This window comes from Monodon monoceros, unplaced genomic scaffold (genome assembly GCF_005190385.1).
Source record: "Monodon monoceros isolate NGI ecotype Baffin Bay Population unplaced genomic scaffold, NGI_Narwhal_1 Super_Scaffold_7, whole genome shotgun sequence".
Taxonomy (NCBI): Eukaryota; Metazoa; Chordata; class Mammalia; order Artiodactyla; family Monodontidae; genus Monodon; species Monodon monoceros.
In genome coordinates this window covers 97088621-97102429 of record NW_021703784.1, presented here as the reverse complement: position 1 = coordinate 97102429, position 13809 = coordinate 97088621, and the positions used below count along the sequence as shown (strand labels likewise).

Sequence of the window (13809 nt, the reverse complement as noted above, 5' to 3'; positions counted from 1 at the left end):
CTTCTGTTCCTAGTAACATTTTATTGAGGAAAGGGTAACATTAACAGGAAATTTTCTAACTTTAAGAGAGTTGCAGTCATTTCCAGTCCTCTGGCCCTTCGCCTTTGCCAGTGAGTGGTAGTGGCATATGTAGGAAGAAACAGTGGCAGGGAGATCCATGCAGTTATCATTCGTGATAAACTAAGAACAAATCTGAAACACAGCCTTTAAAGGTCAGCAATCATCGTGGAGAGTCGAGGCCGCTTCTTAAGAAGTTTCTGTGGGTAGTTTTACCCCATGAGATTGCATTGAGCCTCCTTTTTCTTTTAATACCTAGTGGTATTAGGTGGTATGAGCTTGGTGGCCATCATTTCTGGGAGGAACTGAGGACCACCCTGTTGTCAAGGGACTATTTGCATACACAATTGGAATACCAAGGACAGACTGGAAAGAATGAAACAAGCAAACAATATTGTTACTATAATCCTGTTCAGTAACCTCCCTGGTCCCATCAGGGAAGAGGGCCAAGAGCGCTGTGGTAAGCCCCCAGTGGGACTTAGCTGACACTGAAGTCTGTATTCCTTCAGCACATACTCAGATTATCTTCCACAGAAGAGGCCCCACTCACCCCATTGGTGTTGGTGATTGCTTGGCTGGCAAAATGGACTGTGACGCAAGTTATGCAAAACTCCTAAAGAGAGAAGATGGTCAGCATGGCTGAAATTCCTTTCCCAGCAAGCTGAAATCAGGATTAAACACACTGAAATGTTGACTAAATCAGGAGGGCTTCACCCAGGCTTCAAAAAGTTCTGACTCATCAAATGTACTATTGCTTGTACTCACCTAGCTCTGGGATCATTCCTCTGTCATCACATGCTTATTTCAGGGGAATGTAAATTAACTTCGGAATTTCTTTAAAATGCCAGAAGACTTCCCTTTTTGCCAGTAGACTGTTTTATTTAGAAACATTAGAAAGGAAGTAGAGTTTTTTTCTTTGCAGTGGCTTTTTTTTTCTAATAAAAATTTACTTGCTCATTAAAATAAAAAAAAAAATCAAGTAACATAGAACACAACCAATCATCCCAAATGCCACTGCCCAGAAATGAGCTAAATTAACATCTGAGACCTGTTATTCTAGAACTCTATGTATGGGCAAAAGGCAAATAGAAAAGTCGGATGCAGGGACTTCCCTGGCGGTCCAGTGGTTGGGACTCTGTGCTTCCACTGCAGGGGGCGCAGGTTCGATTCCTGGCCGGGGAACTAAGATCTGGCATGCCGTGTAGGGCAGACAAAAAAATAGAAAAAAAAAAAAAAAGAAAAGTGGTTGCATGGAGAGACAGCAAGAGAGAGAAAAAAGGAGAACAAGCAAGGGAGGGAATGAGAGAGCAATAGAGGGAAACACCATTTTTTAATAATGGAATCGTTTTTACTTCCTATTTTGAAATAAAAGTATTACCCGATTTTAAAAGAACAAAAAGAAGTCAAGTTTACGAAATCCACGAAGAAGTTGACATCATTTTAAACCTACAAGTTTCAGTTTGAGGCAGTTATTAGATGATTGTTTATTATGAAAAATGAGAGATTAGCATGCTTGTTTTACCTCTCATCTTCTCTCTTCACCTCCCAGTTTTTGTGCTTTTCATGAATCTCCTTACACAGCTTCTCCTTGCGTTTCTACATTCTTGATTTAATCTACCTCATGTATGGTTGAATATTACTATTCTTTTTTTTTTTTAGCAGCAGTGCCCATGTGTGTTATTGTTGTTTTACTGAGAGTATCTTCTTGTTGCTTTTATACTTTCACAAGGATTTTATTGGACTTGTTATTCTTTTTTTATTTTTAAAATTAAAAAAAAAATTATTTATTTATTTTTGGCTGCATTGGGTCTTTGTTGCTGCGTGCGGTCTTTCTCTAGCTGTGGCGAGTAGGGGGCTACTCTTCGTTGCAGTGAATGGGCTTCTCATTGCAGTGGCTTCTCTTGTTGTGGAGCACAGGCTCTAGGCGTGTGGACTTCAGTAGTTGTGGCTCGCGGGCTCAGCAGTTGTGGCTAGCAGGCTCAGTAGTTGTGGCACACGGGGCTTAGTTGCTCCGTGGCATGTGGGATCTTCCCGGACTAGGGCTTGAACCCATATCCCCTGCATTGGCAGGCGGATTCTTAACCACTGCACCACCAGGGAAGTCCCTGGACTTGTTATTCTTGAGTCACATTTTCTTTTCATCAAAACTTTATAGATATTTTGCTCCATGATTTTCCCTCACTGAAAGTTGTTGTAGTAGAGACTGAGTCAAGCTGATTTTTTTTCCTGCTTGTAAGTAATTTGATTTTTCTGCCTAAAACCTCAAAGAATCCTTTTCTATACCTTATGCCTTAACAAGGATACATATATTTCAATATGTATCAACATCAGTATTGATATCTATGTATCTATATCTGTATCTCACTTATTTTGCATCTCTTTCTCCTAGTATAGGTTATTCTCATTCAGCGTGCAAATTCAGTTACTCTTTTATTTCCGGGAGCTTTTTTTCCCAGTATTTCTGTATACCCTTTAGGAGTCTTCCCTATGTGACTACCCATGAGATGGACCACGAAGGGGTGCCCTTTCTGCCCTAGTCCATCTACAGAGGTGACTCTCTCACTTTATTCTCTAGTCCTAGAGATCACATGACCAGGAGTAGGGCTGGAATAGAAAAAGGGATTTACTACTAGAGCTGCTGTACAGTAATAAGAAATAAAATATAGATCCACTCTAAGTGAGTGGAAAGAGAGGAGGCACATGGTAGGTGATGGGATACTTACCACTGCCCAGTAGTCTTGATTAGGCAGCCCATTAATGCTCACATCCACCAGCAACAGAATCACCCCAATGAAGGCAAAGACAGAATTAACAATGTTCATTCCTAGGCTGCCTTTTATCTGAGGGAGATGGCAGGAAAAGTAAATCATATGTAAGATGAGTGAAATTAAATGAAATAAGAAGCAATTAAATCTAACGGTTCTTAATCTTTGAAATCTTGAAAAAAAAATTGAAATGATTTTTTTCCTCTTCCCTTCTGGATAGTTACCATGAAAACTATTCTATATGCCACCTAAATGTAGGATATTTCTAAGATCTGTAGAAAAATGTAAATAATACAAAGCAGAAGCTCATCTATTATATTTGTCTAAGCCTCATGCAAAATAACAATTATATTCCCTTTTTAAAACAATAAAATGACAAACTTATAACGAGCATTTTTTCTGTGACAGTCACTGTACTAAATCATGTAAAGGCGTTATTTCGTAGAACTCTTACAACCACTATATGAGGTGGTACTATATAGCATCCAATTTTATAGATGGAAAAGTATATACACACAAAAAAATCTGTGCTGATAAATTTAGGAATTCATGAAACCCTTGTCTTTCTAAGGACTAGATAGATATAGAATGAGGAACTTGTTAGGCTTTTGAGGGTAGGGGTAAATGGGCAGAGTATAAAACGTTCCCCAGTTTCTACAAGACTTTGAAATTCAGCAGAATAATTGTGAAACCAAGTCCTCAGCTGACTTGTTAGGAGTTCTTTGGAACGTGCTACTGCTTCAGCATGCCTTAGATAGTCTTCTGAAGGCCTCTAAAGGGCTCCTAGAAGAATCGCTTTAGGTATAATTTTAGCTCTCTTCTCCAAATGGACAGATTCTATGCTTGGACAAGCATAGTTAGAGGGAAGGATCTCTAAATCATGCAGTGAAAGGATATTTTATTTTGTTTTTGGATTACAACAAGAGTAGTCAAGATTAGACTGATTTATTTTATTTTATTTTTAGTCAAGTGTACCCTAGTCTGGGAAAGTATGAGTAACATGGCTCTGTGTTCCTATTTTCCAGTTCTTCCCTCTTGTGCTGGATTAAATATAATCTTGAAACCACTTCTGTTCTAGTTGTCTCTAGTTCTTGGCAAACCATTTTCTTTCTCCTGTTTCAAAAGTGGACCAGGAGATTGCAAAAGGTGGAGTGCTGTGACAGAAAGAATTGAAAGGCCTGTCTCAGGGATTTATGGACTCTTCATAGGTACTGAGCTAGGTGTTTTTCATGATGATCTGAAGAACTATAAAACAAAAGTCAAATCTGGATAAGACTAGGAGACATGCACAAAGAAAAAATAACAATACAAGGCAAGGCAGAACTGAGAAATAGCAAATGCATAGTAGAGTCTTTGATAGTGAAGTGGCAAGAGGGTGTCCCCTGGCTTCTTTGTTTCTGTTTGGAGTTTCCCCCGTGCAGTGTGACCCCACTGAACCAGGGAGCCTTGGAAGTAAACAACCCCATCTTTACTAATTTCCACTTTTGTGAATTAAGGAGTCGGGATGTTGAGCTCTGCCATTTCTGAGTGGTAAATTGTGTAGACCATGTGAGGGCATACGTACCATGGAGGCAACCCACAGATACTTCTGGGAAAAAAAATGCTCCCCTTCTTATTTGCTGAATCTGCCTTCTCAGTTTTCTTACCCAAATAAGTTAATCTTTAAAGGGGTTAAAAAGTAGAAACATTCTAACTTACCAGACAAGGGGAAAACTGCTTGGATGCCGAAATAGAGAGTGCTCCAGTAATAATGAACTGTAGAAAGAAACAAATTTATTTGTGAAATGATGGGTCCTTTGATTTTTCCTGGGAAATACTTCTCTTTATATGATGAAAGGTTGACCTATTTATATTTCCCTCTCAAAAATTCCTCTTGTACTTCTCAATTTTTTGGAGTAACTCTCGAGGTTTCTATGTCCTTTTGACATCCTTTTCTTTTTTCTCCTTAGTTTCTCTCATAAAAAGACCTCATTCCCTTGTAAGTTTTCCTTGTTCGGATGACTTCTGACCTCACTGCTCAGTCTCTTCTCATGATCAATTGCATATTTTTAATCATGTTCCCGATCACCTCTTTTTGCCACTGTCCACCCAGCACATACATTTCCATCTAAAATGTAATAGGGAAATAAAACTTTGGTTTGCTGGTTACTTGATTAGTGTAAACTTTAGGGTGTGAGTTTAGGCTGCAAGTTAAAATGGAGAACGAAAGCTCTTCTTTATTTAATTCTCTATCTAATTAATATCTAATATTAATATCTAGTATCTAAATTCTCCAGCTGATCAGATGCAGGGCTTATTAAAAGATGAGTTGTACATAGACTGGGGACAGCTCTACTTGATAAGCTGAGAAGGGCAGCTGTTGCAGCAGGCTACTCACAGAGAGGCCGCCCCAGAATGGATATCCGTCAATAAAAGACAAGGAAGCAAAACCCAACTCTTGGTTATAAATAGAGGCCATTAAACCCCAAATAATTCCGAAGTCAATGTGCATCAATCCAGTCATGATCTGGATTGCCTGAAAAAAGAAAACGGACATTTAAAAATTGCTTCTTCATCTTCAGGCACCACTGAAACATCACTATCATTGCTGCTGCTCCTTATTTATTGTCAACTCTGTCAAGATCCATGCTGTCATTTAGCTATACCTCTACAGGAGGTGGGCCATTAAGACTTTGACATACGCTAGGGCCATGGCCTCAGCGTAAAGCCTTGTTTTTTTCTTTTTTTTCTTCACATCTTTATTGGAGTATAATTGCTTTACAATGGTGTGTTAGTTTCTGCTTCATAACAAAGTGAATCAGCTATACATATACATATGTTCCCATATCTTTTCCCTCTTGTGTCTCCCTCCCTCCCACCCTCCCTATCCCACCCCTCTATGTGGTCAAAAAGCACCGGGCTGATCTCCCTATGCTATGCGGCTGCTTCCCACTAGCTATCTATTTTACATTTGTTAGTGTATATATGTCCATGCCACTCTGTCACTTCGTCCCAGCTTACCCTTCCCCCTCCCCGTGTCCTCAAGTCCATTATCTACGTCTGTGTCTTTATTCCTGTCCTGCCCCTTGGTTCTTCAAAAACTTTTTTTTTTTTTTTTTTAGATTCCATATGTATGTGTTAGCATACGGTATTTGTTTTTCTCTTTCTGAATTACTTTACTCTGTATGACAGACTCTAGGTCCATCCACCTCACTACAAATAACTCAATTTCTTTTCTTTTTATGGCTAGTTAATATTCCATTGTATATATGTGCCACATATCTTTATCCATTCATCTGTCAAAGGACACTTAGGTTGCTTACATCTCCAGGCTATTGTAAATAGAACGGCAATGAACACTGTGGTACATGACTCTTTTTGAATAATGGTTTTCTCAGGGTATATGCCCAGTACTGGGTTTGCTGGGTCGTATGGTAGTTCTATTTTTAGTTTTTTAAGGAACCTCCATACTGTTCTCCATAGTGGCTGTATCAATTTACATTCCCACTTCAACAGCATTTATTGTTTGTAGCTTTTTTGATGATGGGCATTCTGACTAGTGTGAGGTGATACCTCATTGTAGTTTTGATTTGCATTTCTCTAATGATTAGTGATGTTGAGCATCCTTACATGTGTTTGTTGGCAATCTGTATGTCTTCTTTGGAGAAATGTGTATTTAGGTCTTCTGCTCCTTTTTGGATTGGGTTGTTTGTTTTTTTGATATTGAGCTGCATGAGCTGCTTGTAAATTTTGGAGATTAGTCCTTTGTCAGTTGCTTCATTTGCAAAATATTTTCTCCCATTCTGAGGGTTGTCTTTTCACCTTGTTTATGTTTTCCTTTGCTGTGCAAAAGGTTTTAAGTTTCATTAGGTCTCATTTGTTTATTTTTGTTTTTATTTCCATTACTCTAGGAGGTGGGTCAAAAAAGATCTTGCTGTGATTTATGTCAAAGAGTGTTCTGCCTATGTTTTCCTCTAAGAGTTTTATAGTGTCTGGCCTTACATTTAGGTCTTTAATCCATTTTGAGTTTATTTTTGTGTATGGTGTTAGGGAGTGTTCTAATTTCATTCTTTTACAGGTAGCTGTCCAGTTTTCCCAGCACCACTTATTGAAGAGGCTGTCTTTTCTCTATTGTATATTCTTGCCTCCTGTATCAAAGATAAGGTGACCATATATGCATGGGTTTATCTCTGGGCTTTCTATCCTGTTCCACTGATCTATATTTCTGTTTCTGTGCCAGTACCATACTGTCTTGATTACTGTAGCTTTGTAGTATAGTCTGAAGTCAGGGAGCCTGATTCCTCCAGCTCTGTTTTTCTTTCTCAAGATTGCTTTGGCTTTTCGGGGTCCTTTGTGTTTCCATACAAATTGTGAAATTTTTTGTTTTAGTTCTGTGAAAAATGCCAGTGGTAGTTTGATAGGGATTGCATTGAATCTGTAGATTGCTTTGGGTAGTATAGTCATTTTCACAATGTTGATTCTTCCAATCCAAGAATATGGTATATCTCTCCATCTGTTTGTATCAATATGGTATATCTCTCCATCTGTTGTATCATCCTTAATTTCTTTCATCTGTGTCTTATAGTTTTCTGCATACAGGTCTTTTGTCTCCCTAGGTAGGTTTATTCCTAGGTATTTTATTCTTTTCGTTGCAATGGTAAATGGGAATGTTTCCTTAATTTCTCTTTCAGATTTTTCATCATTAGTGTGTAGGAATGCAAGATATTTCTGTGCATTAATTTTGTAACCTGCTACTTTACCAAATCCATTGATTAGCTCTAGTAGTTTTCTGGTAGCATCTTTAGGATTCTCTATGCATAGTATCGTGTCATCTGCAGACAGTGACAGCTTTACTTCTTCTTTTCCAATTTTTATTCCTTTTATTTCTTTTTCTTCTCTGATTGCTGTGGCTAGGACTTCCAAAACTATGTTGAATAATAGTGGTGAGAGTGGACAACCTTGTCTTGTTCCTGATCTTAGAGGAAATGGTTTCAGTTTTTCACCGTTCACCATTGAAAACGATGTTGGCTGTTGGTTTGTCATATATGGCCTTTATTATGTTGAGCTAAGTTCCCTCTATGCCTACTTTCTGGAGGGTTTTTATCATAAATGGGTGTTGAATTTTGTCGCAAGCTTTTTCTGCATCTATTGAGATGATCATATGTTTTTTTTCCTTCAGTTTGTTAATATGGTTTATCACACTGATTGATTTGCGTATATTGAAGAATCCTTGCATTCCTGGGATAAACCCCACTTGATCAGGGTGTATGATCCTTTTAATGTGCTGTTGGATTCTGTTTGCTAGTATTTTGTTGAGGAGTTTTGCATCTATGTTCATCAGTGATATTGGCCTGTAGTTTTCTTTCTTTGTGGCATCTTTGCCTGGTTTTGGTATCATGGTGATGGTGGCTTCATAGAATGAGTTTGGGAGTGTTCCTCCCTCTGCTATATTTTGGAAGAGTTTGAGAAGGACAGATGTTAGCTTTTCTATACATTTTTGATAGAATTCGCCTGTAAAGCCATCTGGTGCTGGGCTTTTGTTTTTTGGAAGATTTTTAATCACAGTGTCAATTTCAGTGCTTGTGATTGGTCTGTTTATATTTTCTATTTCTTCCTGGTTCAGTCTCGGGAGGTTGCGCTTTTCTAAGAATTTGTTCATTTCTTCGAGGTTGTCCATTTTATTGCATAAAGTTGCTTGTAGTAATCTCTCATGATCCTTTGCATGATCCTGTGCAGTGTCAGTTGTTAGTTCTCCTTTTTCATTTCTAATTCTGTTGATTTGAGTCTTCTCCCTCTTTTCTTGATGAATCTGGCTACTGGTTTATCAATTTTGTTTATCTTCTCAAAGAACCAGCTTTTAGTTTTATTGATCTTTGCTATTGTTTCCTTCATTTCTTTTTCATTTACTTCTGATCTGATCTTTATGATTTCTTTCCTTCTGCCAACTTTGTTTTTTTTTTTTTTTGTTCTTCTTTCTCTAATTGCTTTAGGTGTAAGGTTAGGTTGTTTATTTGAGATGTTTCTTGTTTCTTGAGGTAGGATTGTATTGCTATAAACTTCCCTCTTAGAAATGCTTTTGCTGCATCCCATAGGTTTTGGGTTGTTGTGTTTTCTTTGTCATTTGTTTCTAGGTATTTTTTGATTTCCTCTTTGATTTCCTCAGTGATCACTTGGTTACCTAGCAATGTATTGTTTAGCCTCCATATGTTTGTATTTTTTACAGATTTTTTCCTGTCATTGATATCTAGTCTCATAGCGTTGTGGTTGGAAAAGATACTTGATATGATTTCAATATTTTTAAATTTACCAAGGCTTGATTTGTGAGTCAAGATATGATCTATCCTGGAGAATGTTCCATGAGCACTTGAGAAGAAAGTGTATTCTGTTGTTTTTGGATGGAGTGTCCTATAAATGTCAATTAAGTCCATGTTTTTTAATGTATCATTTAAAGCTTTTGTTTTCTTTTTTATTTTCATTTTGGATGATCTGTCCTTTGGTGAAAGTGGGGTGTTAAAGTCCCCTACGATGATTGTGTTACTGTCAATTTCCTCTTATATGGCTGTTAGCATTTGCCTTATGTATTGTGGTGCTCCTATGTTGGGCGCATAAATATTTACAATTGTTATATCTTCTTCTTGGTTTGATCCCTTGATCATTATGTTGTGTCCTTCTTTGTCTCTTGTAATAATCTTTATTTTAAAGTCTATTTTGTCTGATATGAGTATTGCTAACTCCAACTTTCTTTTGATTTTCATTTGCATGGAATATCTTTTTCCATCCCCTCACTTTCAGTCTGTATGTGTCCCTAGGTCTGAAGTGGGTCTCTTGTCGACAGCATATATACAGGTCTTGTTTTTGTATCCATTCAGCCAGTCTGTGTCTTTTGGTTGGAGCATTTAATCCATTCACGTTTAAGATAATTATCGATATGTATGTTCCTATGACCATTTTCTTAATTGTTTTGGGTTTGTTATTGTAGGTCTTTTACTTCTCTTGTGTTTCCTGCCTAGAGAAGTTCCTTTAGCATTTGTTGTAAAGCTGGTTTGGTGGTGCTGAATTCTCTTAGTTTTTGCTTGTCCGTAAAGGTTTTAATTTCTCCGTCAAATCTGAATGAGATCCTTGCTGTGTAGAGTAACCTTGGTTGTAGTTTTTTCCCTTTCATCACTTTATATTTGTCCTACCACACCCTTCTGGCTTGCAGAGTTTCTGCTGAAAGATCATCTGTTAACCTTATGGAGATTCCTTTGTATGTTATTTGTTGTTTTTCCCTTGCTGCTTTTAATATTTTTTCTTTGTATTTAATTTTTGATACTTTGATTATTATGTGTCTTGCTTGGCATGTTTCTCCTTGGATTTATCCTGTCTGGGACTGTCTGCGCTTCCTGGACTTGATTGACTCTTTCCTTTCCCATATTAGGGAAGTTTTCAGTAAAGCCTTGTTTGAGGTATTTGGGGAGGCTTGTTCATGTGGCCCAAGGATTCTTCAAAAAGTACTACTGCATAGGCATGCATTAGCATCCCCTGAGAGCCTCCAAGACTCTTAGAAAAAATTGCTGTAACTGTGACTTCAATGACTGTGTTTTGCAAATGGACCAGTTCTCTGCTTAGGTAATCCGAGTTCTGGGGAAAGTATCAATGAAGAAAAAACAATTTATTAGGCATTAACAATATGCTTGATAATTTCTAAGCACTTTACATTTATTGTACATGTAATCCTCCCAAACAACGGGATGGAGACACAGAGACTTTAAGAAATTAGGTATCTGTCTTACTCTGTTCAGGCTGCTGTAACAAAATACCACAGACTGTGTGGTTTATAAACAACAGAATTTTATTGTGCACAGTTCTGGAAGCTGGGAAGTCCAAGTTCAAGATTCCAGCACAGTCACCTTGTGGTGAGGGCCCTCTTCCTGTTCACAGCCCGTGCCTCTGTGTCTTCACATGGTGCAAAGGGTGAGTGATCTCTCAGGAGTCTCTTTTATAAGGCAATAATCTCATTCACGAGCACTCCACTCTCATGACCTAATAAGCACCTCCCAAAGGCCTACCTCCTAATACTATCATCTTTGAGAGTTAGGGCTTCAACTTATGAATTTTGGAGGGGGACAGAAACATTCAGACCATAGCAGTGTCCAAGGTCACACAATTACTGAGGGGCAGACCTGAGAATTTTTTTTTTTTTTTTTTTTTTTTTTTTGGTGGTACGTGGGCCTCTCACTGTTGTGGCCTCTCCCGTTGCGGAGCACAGGCTCCGGACGCGCAGGCTCAGCGGCCATGGCTCACGGGCCCAGCCGCTCCGCGGCATGTGGGATCTTCCCGGACCGGGGCACGAACCCGTGTCCCCTGCATCGGCAGGCGGACTCTCAACCACTGCGCCACCAGGGAAGCCCCAGACCTGGGAATTTAATGCAGCAAATTGACTCCAGAGCCCATGTCTTAACTATCCCCTCAGGCTCAGCTTCACTTCTTCCATGAGCTCTTCTTGATTGTACCAGTGAATTTAAGCTACCTTGTTTTTCTTTTTTAAATTCTGTTGTATCTTATGATATAAATCACACACCTTATTTCTTAGTTTTGTACTCATTTATATTGTTCTTTTTCAAATTGCAGGTATGCAAACATTTCCTTATTGGCCCATCATGTATTCTCAGACAGTGGATACATCTTAGTACCTCTTAGTATACCTTCTTTCATCCTTGATAAACAGATTTGTGAGAGATAACTGTTGCTAGATTGGACTGGACGTTAATTGTTTCTTTCAAAGTTTACATCTTATCTGTCCAGGAATACTGAAAATACAGTGATTGCTGTGTTTATTTCTTTAACAAGTAGCTACCAAATGCAATTAAATTGAATCAGGATTAGAAAAGAACCCCACAGCTTCCTAAACAATGCTAAGAGATTAATATTTTTTGAATAATGAAGTTGAGACTCTGATAAAAGCTGTGAGTCTTCTCCTCTAAAAAACCGTTCTTCCATATCCATATCTGTGGCATGTGGGATCCTCCCGGACTGGGGCACGAACCCGTGTCCCCTGCATCGGCAGGCGGACCCTCAACCACTGCGCCACCAGGGAAGCCCTCTATTCCACTTTATCTGCTTCCTCCCTGTTCTTCAAACATGCCACATTTTCCTCGAAAGACCTTCTGACTTTACCGGGAACCTCTTGCCTGACATCCACAAGGCTCACTCCTCACTTCATGTCTTTGCTCACATGTCGTCTTCTAAGGAAAGCCTGCTCTGACCAGCTTGAAACTGCTACCCCCTCACTGCCTGGAACTGTTTATCCCTTTCACACTTCTTTATTCTTTTCATATATTTTATCAACTTCCAGCACACTGTGTACCTTAATTCTTTATTATGTGTGTAGTCTGATTCTCCCACTAGGTTCTGAGCTCCATGAGGGCAGAGGTTATGCCTGATTTGTTCTCTGCCGTAGTCCCAGCACCTGTATGGGGCCAGCTGTGTGGTGTGCTAGTTTGTGCCAGTGGCCCAATGGGAGCAGGGAACTTCCTCTCTCTGGCAGGAGGAGGATCTGAGAGGCCACCTCCCAGCTTACATCTGCCTGCTGCAGGGGGGCCGACGCTCAGTTTTACTTTCCTGTGATGGCTAGAAGAGTTCTGGCATGTAATGGGCACTCAATATAATTTATGGAAGCCTCTAGCAGAGAAGTTAGAGCTGCACACAGGGAGGGACATACAACTTGGAGGAGTTGTGTTAGTGGCGTGAAAGAGGTTCTTCAAAAGCACAGCAAAGGAGCGAATAATGCCACCTATGCCAGTGGAGTCTTCACGTACATATAGGGCTTATTTTATTTACAGTGCCTCTATGAGCTAGATTAGGAATGGTCAAAGTGCCCCGTATGGAACTGACCTGCAGTTAAGTCATAACATCTCCATGGGCACTGGGTGAGGGGAGAGCAGATGGAATGGCCCCTAGTTCTTTCACGCCCAGTTTCCCCAGACAGCCCATTTGTAGTCCCTTCTGTTTTTAAGGCAGCCCTCAATATGAGCTTGCCTCTATACAAATACCAGGCTTGAAACTAATCCAGAGACAGGATGGAGGGTACCCAGAATATCCTTTGCAAAAGTGAGATCAAGCTAGAAGTGGTGGCATTTCCAGAATGTCAGTGTTACTGAATCATCCTGCTACAAAGAATCCTTTGTCACCCATTAGATTTTTGCTTGAATCCAAAGTAAAATGAATCTGGGGGCAAAATCTATATGCAGACTAATTATTTCTACCTAAAAGGGATACTGTTTCCAGGGTAGCATTCCAGCCTTTCTAATGATTGGGCGTATGTCATGAGATCATAAACTTCTCTCCACCTATAGCTTATAAGCACAATAAAACCTTACAAATGCAAAATAAAAATTCTAGTAGTAAGTAGACTTACCCCTAGTGTCTTTGCTTCTTCTTTAAAGCTTGTAGCTGCTTCTCCTCTAGCTTAATTTACCATTTGTATATTTCCTGGACCCTGCCGACTGTTGGTGAAGGTTCCTGGAGAAGTAATGAAGGGAGGCTGACCACTCTGCGCTTGGTTTCCTAGGCTGATGAAACTCAGAGGTTGTTGAGACCCAGGAGCCGTAGAGTAGCTTGGTGGGTAGGGATTAGGTTTGGTTTCACACATTCTGGGGAAGGCTGTTGGCTTGGATGACATCATTATGTCCTAAGTATTACAAAACATAGCAAAATGATAAATTTACCCAGAAAGGAAACTAAAGAAAATCTTGTCAAATGTCCATTATCTATGCAAATGAAGGAAAGCAAGTGAGCAGTTAATGGGCAATGACAACCAATATGAGTGATACTTATTTGACTTTGGAATCCTGTACATCCTACAGTTTTAAAGAACGGAAGGAGGGGAAGATGAGGATACATTTACTTTCCAATTCCCATTTGATTTTTTTTTTTTTTTTTGCGGTACGCGGGCGTCTCACTGTTGTGGCCTCTCCCGTCGCGGAACACAGGCTCCGGACCCACAGGCTCAGCGGCCATGGCTCACGGG

General features: G+C 39.4%; 1 protein-coding gene across 1 annotated transcript; it reads right to left on the bottom strand.

The window, feature by feature from the left end:
* Positions 1 to 321: 321 nt before the first annotated feature.
* On the bottom strand, positions 322 to 13464 carry LOC114887622 (membrane-spanning 4-domains subfamily A member 12-like). Its single transcript, XM_029209406.1, is given in 6 exon segments — positions 322 to 423; positions 608 to 718; positions 2781 to 2897; positions 4521 to 4577; positions 5200 to 5337; positions 13198 to 13464. Coding segments are annotated over 6 exon segments (792 nt in total).
* Between the last annotated feature and the right edge of the window lie 345 nt (positions 13465 to 13809).